This window comes from Momordica charantia (genome assembly GCF_013281855.1).
Source record: "Momordica charantia cultivar OHB3-1 chromosome 8 unlocalized genomic scaffold, Mcharantia_2.0 BLBB01000008.1, whole genome shotgun sequence".
In the NCBI taxonomy this organism is placed as follows: Eukaryota; Viridiplantae; Streptophyta; class Magnoliopsida; order Cucurbitales; family Cucurbitaceae; genus Momordica; species Momordica charantia.
In genome coordinates, this window is record NW_028275166.1 from 7,909,477 (window position 1) to 7,915,814 (window position 6,338).

The window sequence follows — 6,338 nt, forward strand, 5'->3', positions numbered from 1 at the left end:
CATGATGAGAAATTCATTTTCTGTTCTTAAAGTGCAGGCTCGATCTTACGAGAATTTTTGTCGTCTCTAATGTAGAGACATGAAAATAAATGTTTAGAAAAGAAAAACTTTTGAAAGAAAAATTTTAGAGAGAGTAAACTTTAGAGAGTTAGAGAAAAGTTAGAAAAATAATTTAGTGAGAGAAAAGTTAAAGTCAAAAATAAAAAATTCTAGAGAGAGTAAAGTTGAGATCAAAAGACATGTTAAATAAAAAAAATTAGAAAGAGAAAGAAAAATTATGGTAAGAACAAAATTTGGACAAGAAAAAGTTCAAAAAAATATTTGTTACTGAAAATAAATAAAGAAAATTGAAGGACAAAACATTTAGATAGAGAAAAGTTGAGATATATTTCTTAGAGAAAAAATATACTAGACAAAAAAAGAAAATTTATAAAATGTGAAATTTGAGAATAAGAAAGTTTGGAAAAATATTAAATTTTTAGTGGGAAAAAAGTAATGTGTTAGGAAAAAAAATATATATATATACTACTCAAAATTTTGGAGAGGGAGAGGAATATTAAGAGATGAAAATTTTAGAGAGAGAAATATAAAATTTTTTAAATAGAAAAATTTAAGTATAAAAATAGTTTTGAGGAGGAAGAAATTATTAGAGATAAATATGTCAAAGGAAAAAAAATGGAAAGAAAAACAAATTAGATTTTGAAAAATAAAAACCTACTTTTAAAAACCATTTTTTTTTGTTTTTTAAATTTATAAAGGATTTCAAAAACGATTTTAAAAAACAGAAAATATAAAATTGATTTGTTTGATTTGTTATCAAACAAACTTGTTTTTAAAACCATGTCAATAATTTGCTTCGATAATCTCCCCAAACATGTCAAATGCATATATTGCTTCAAAAATATCATTAAAAAAAAATACTTGAAAGAAGTTTTTCCAAAACTAAAATTAATGTAAATTGTACCAGGAGTCAATTATGTGTCAGAGAGATGAAGATTTGACAATATCATTTATTGAAAAGGATATTTTAATAAATTTTCATTATCAAATATATTTTTGCATAAGAAAAATAAAATTTGGACAATATACTTTATGTCAAATTATTAATCTGATCCCGATGTCTTATAAAAAAAAATTGATCCTATGGTTATAACATCATTTTAATTATAGTCTCCTCAGTCTTTAAAGGTTTCAATTTAATTTCTATGGCTAAGAGATAACTTCAATTTGGTCTTTGATTAGAAATTTTAAATTCATTCCGATTATAATTTAGTGTCAAAACTTCACAAATTATGCTATACTAACCCATTTTTTAGATTACAATATTGATGTTTTCTATTTGACTAATGGTTGTAATTTAACGTATATAAAAATTCACATAAATCCCATATTATCTTGAGTCGCTCCATTATTCTAGAATATTTGTTCATGTAGGTTTGTTTTATTTTGGTTTTCCTACCAAAATTAATATTTATTGTAGTTCATAATTATTCCCCTCAAATTCAATATCTCATGTGAATGTAAGAATTTTTTTTAATACAATAATACATGAGAGGAAGAATTCAAACTTACAACTTAACAATTGGAATTATTCTCGGTTCTACGCATCCAGTTTTCTTTTGCTCGAAAATTTATTTGTTTTTCATTATTTTTGCACAATTGGAATTTTAATACAATTAGCCTTAAAAATCGAGTCATGGACGCCAAAAGGCTATTGTTTTTATTTTTACCTAAATCAACTCTTTGGCAATAAATTCCTAATACCTCACTAAATTGAATGTCAGTTTATTTATCTCTTTAACATCCTTTATTCCTTAATTACCAAATGTACTACGTAGAAAATTTGTTTCATATAACAATTTGAATATAATTCCATTGGTATTTTCACAGATGGGTAAAAAATTTCGAAGTTCAAATTCCTCTATCTATATGTCGGTGAACTAATTAAAGAAAAAAAGAAGGAAGGATTAGAAGAAAACTTTGAAAAGCAAATCAAATTAAACAAAGTTGAAAGCACAAGGATTGAAATGACAAATCAATCTCTAATTTTCTTCTTTTGTCTTAAAATTTTAGCTTCGTAGATAGTCATTTATGACAGCTGAATGAGCCTAAGTTCACTCCTGTCCCAACCAACCGTAAGCCATAAATTCTAAGCATAAAAATTTCACTTCTTCATGGTTTGAAACAATTTCGTTTAACGGGCAAGGTGCTACTTCTGGAAACTCTTACAAAATTTTGAAAAACAAATCAAATTAAACTAAGTTCAAAGCACAAGGATTGAAATGGTAATTATTAATCTCTTTTCTTCTCTGTCTTAAAATTTTAGCTTCATAGACAATCATTTATGACATTTCAATGGCCTGACAATAAGGTCCACTCTTGTCCCAACTAACCACAAAGCCTTAAATACTAAGCATAAAAATTTCACTCTCCACGTTTGAAACAATGCTTTTTAACTATTGAATTAAATTTATCCTACCTATTAGCTTAATATAGTATCAGAGGGGGAGATCATGTGTTCGAACCTCCCCACAACAAGTGCAGAGGAGAGTGTTAGATAACCGATATATGAATTAAATTAACCTAATTTATTAGCTTAAACTTTTAGGTTGAGTGATGGTTTATTCATTTTTGAGATTCTGGAAACTCTTCAGCTTTGTTGGTTTAGTTTGAGCCTTTACGATTAAGTCTAATATATCTTTCAACTTTAAGATTATATCCCATAATTTTAAAAAAGAAATGAACTTGTAATTTAGTCCATACATATTTTAAAAAGATTAATATTATTTAGGTGTTTATCGGTAAATCGATATTGTTTCGTTTAACTCTCTCACTATAAATACATGAGTAGTAGAGAAGCAAAGAAAAGTTGCCGTGTTGTCTTAGCTTTTTCTTGTACTTTTCATCAATGGAGGCAACAAGGAAAGAGCTTGAAGATAAAAATGAGTATAAGAAGGTGGGTTTTTCAGATGGGATTGTGCTGAAGCCCAGACGAGGTTTCTTAAAGAGAAAATGGACAATATTGGATAGACGTTCGGCTGGTGGTATTTTGTTCTTGCATTTGCTCTGTCTTTTGGCTCCATTTCACTGCAACTGGGCAGCCTTTTGGGTTGCCTTTGCATTGTATTTTATTACAGGTCTATTTGGAATAACACTCTCGTACCATAGAAATCTCGCACATAAAAGTTTCAAGCTTCCCAAATGGCTCGAGTATTTGTTCGCTTATCTTGGACTACATGCCTTTCAAGTTTAGTGTTTTTTACTTTTGCAATGATGATCTGACATTATATTAATTCATTTTTTTTTTCTATTTTCATTGTTATTAATATTCATGGAGTTCTTGATCTTCCTATATGGTCTAATTGTGTTGGTGATGATGTTGTTCTTTGGTATGTTTGGTTGGAAAGAAACAAGCGATCTTTCACATCCTTTTTTTAATTATGATATATCTACCACTTCGCTAAACTAAAGTTCTTTTTTATAGTCTCTTTCTTTTGTATGCTCCTCACATACTCTCTAAGTGAAATTATTTTTCCTTTAGAAAAATTATTCATGCTCAAAACCAATTAACAACTAGGCGAGTAGTCCACTTATATTATAAACCTTTGTTAGGTGGTTTATCTTTACAATGTGGGATCCTTAACATGCCTTGATACCATATCAATATTAATAGTATTTTATCTCAAAATCAATTGACAATGAGAAAAGTAGCCTACTTATATTATAGATTTTTGTTAGATCTATTATTTTTTCAACGCGGATCATTACCAATTGTTTTATTCTTATTTCATATATAACTGTACATGTGTTAGAGTTATTATCATTTCTTCATTATTACTAAAATTTTTTATTCTACATGATAGGGTGATCCAATTGATTGGGTGAGTACACATAGGTATCACCATCAGTTCGTTGATACCGAAAGAGATCCACATAGCCCTTTAGAAGGATTTTGGTTTAGTCACATAACTTGGATGTTTGATGCCTATACTTTGACCAAAAAAGTTTGCCCCAAAAATGTTGAAGATTTCGAGGAAAAAGACGCTAAACGAAAGCGTTTTAGCAATATATTTGTGGCACAAGTCAAGTATGGAAGACCAAATAATGTGGATGATTTACAAAAGCAAGCATTTTATAGGTTTCTTCGAAGAACATACATTCTTCATCCCACTGCTCTTGCACTTGTCCTCTATGCCATGGGAGGACTTCCCTTTGTTGTTTGGGGAATGGTAACTTGAACACTGCTATCTTTCATCTACTTCCATTTTTAACATTTGAATTTCTGCATCCCCTATTTATTATGCATTGTAAAAGACAAGTACTTGTAATTAGTAATTAAAAGCTCCCACTTATTTATTTTTAGAAGAAAATTCAAACTTCTTCTTACTTTTTTATGCGATTATAATTCATTTTCATTGATCTATTTATTATATAGTTAGATCATGTTTTATAATGATGGTTTAGCTAGTTTATGAACTATTTTTTAATTTAAATTTTCACATTTTAAATACACCCTTTTAAATATTTACTCCTCATCATACACGAATATTGGTGTGTGTCAATTTTATTTGAATAATAAATTTTAAGAATGGTATATTAGTTCTAATGAGAGTTTGATATGATCGTTGATGGCATTGCATGGCAGGGGGTGAGGCTTGTTTGGTTTCTGCACATTACTTTCTTTATAAATTCTGCATGCCACATATGGGGCTACCGACGATGGAACACGACCGATCTGTCCAAGAACAATTGGTGTTGTCTCTTTCTCATGTTTCTGCTTTAGATTTGATTTGTTTTTCTTAATAATCATATTTATGATCAAATTGGTATTTTTGTTCACAGGGTATTTGGGTTGCTTGCGTTTGGGGAGGGTTGGCACAATAACCACCATGCCTTTGAATATTCAGCTCGACATGGTCTTCAATGGTGGGAATTTGACTTGACTTGGTGGGTTGTCTTGTTCCTTCAGACTATTGGATTGGCCACTGATGTGAAATTACCATCTCAAGGCCAAAAGCAAAAGTTGGCAATGGACCATAAAAGAATTTGATAGTTCTTTAAGAGATTGTCCAAGTATTGATGCTTTGTGAGTGAGTGTTTTTTTTCCTCCGGAAGTATTATCAAGATTAATGTTATTCCTGTATTAAAATTTTGTTAACTATTCCGTATTGAAAAGATAAAAGATCTAATAAGGGTTTATAATATAAATGAGCTACTCTTTTCATTGTCAAAAGGTAATTTTGAGATGGAACCCATGAATATTAATATGGTATGAGATTCTAAAAGCTGATCAGACGAGCATTCGGTTCAAAAACTGAGATTCGGTCAAGATTTGTGAACCCAAAAGGACACCATCTTGAGGGGATACTACTTCTCTTATTACAATGGACACTAATTTTGTGAGCGAGGGTGTTTTTTTCTTCTCTCCAAAACAATATGGATACACTTATATATGTGATATATCCATATAAGCATTTTAACATGTTTAGTAATACGATAACGCTCAACGGGTTCAGGCACCTATGTTTGACCAAAAGGTCGTGAGTTCGAATCTCCTACCTTTGACGCGATAACATAAGACCGTTGGAAAAGTTTCATCACCCCTAATTAATTATGCAACCTAAATTAAATATCAAAATGTGACTTCATCAAGATAGAAATCAGCTTCAATGTTGATTGGATTCTTCAACATTTTACTAACATTTCCAATACATTTAAAATACTTGTGTTCTTGTGTTCTTCTTACCGTATTGTTAGGATCGTGTCCTTACTCAAACGGAACAAACCAAGAGGATATGGTGATTTTAAGATATAACAATCAAAATGGTAATTTGCAAAATAAGGATAGGTTGTGTGCATTTTCCTATTGAGTTATGACACCGTTGAAGTGACTTATTTGTGAATATTATAAATAGCTTCATCAAAAATATTTATGTAGAAACATGAAAGTGGAGTGTCATATTCAATAATGTCATTTTATAAGCCTAAACTATATTATATAATTGTCATTTCTTTATAAATCCATTAAGAAATAATTTATATCACTAGAATGATGGAATGTGAGATTGGTATTTCTCATATTTGAGTTGTAGACTTCTTTCTATCTAGAGTTGAGTAATTCTAACTTACATGTCAAAAGTTACTAAAATATTTACACTCACTAGTTTTGTATTAAATATCCTATTTTTTCCTGAATTAAAAAGGTGTATAAGTGGTTCCCCATTTAGATCTTGAATATATAATGTGGGACGTCCCACATTATATTAAGTAGAAGAGCCGACTCTTCCACTTAAAAAGAAGAATTTAGTTCATTGTTAGACTATCTATGTATATGCAGT

At 29.6% G+C, this 6,338-nt stretch overlaps 1 protein-coding gene across 1 annotated transcript; it reads left to right on the forward strand.

Moving 5' to 3' along the window:
- The first annotated feature begins 2,880 nt into the window (after positions 1–2,880).
- LOC111020949 (palmitoyl-monogalactosyldiacylglycerol delta-7 desaturase, chloroplastic) lies at positions 2,881–5,287 on the forward strand. Its single transcript, XM_022297750.2, has 4 exons — positions 2,881–3,247; positions 3,864–4,229; positions 4,646–4,752; positions 4,843–5,287. Exons 1-4 carry the CDS (start codon positions 2,909–2,911, stop codon positions 5,048–5,050), a joined length of 1,020 nt encoding a protein of 339 aa, XP_022153442.2. The 5' UTR covers positions 2,881–2,908; the 3' UTR covers positions 5,051–5,287.
- The last annotated feature ends 1,051 nt before the right edge of the window (positions 5,288–6,338 follow it).

Coding starts and splice junctions, on each gene's coding strand:
- LOC111020949 (XM_022297750.2), top strand. CDS start 2,909: ATGGAGGCAACAAGGAAAGAGCTTGAAGATAAAAATGAGTATAAGAAG. Junction 3,248..3,863: donor TTGGACTACATGCCTTTCAA/GTTTAGTGTTTT, acceptor TCTACATGATAG/GGTGATCCAATTGATTGGGT. Junction 4,230..4,645: donor CCTTTGTTGTTTGGGGAATG/GTAACTTGAACA, acceptor ATTGCATGGCAG/GGGGTGAGGCTTGTTTGGTT.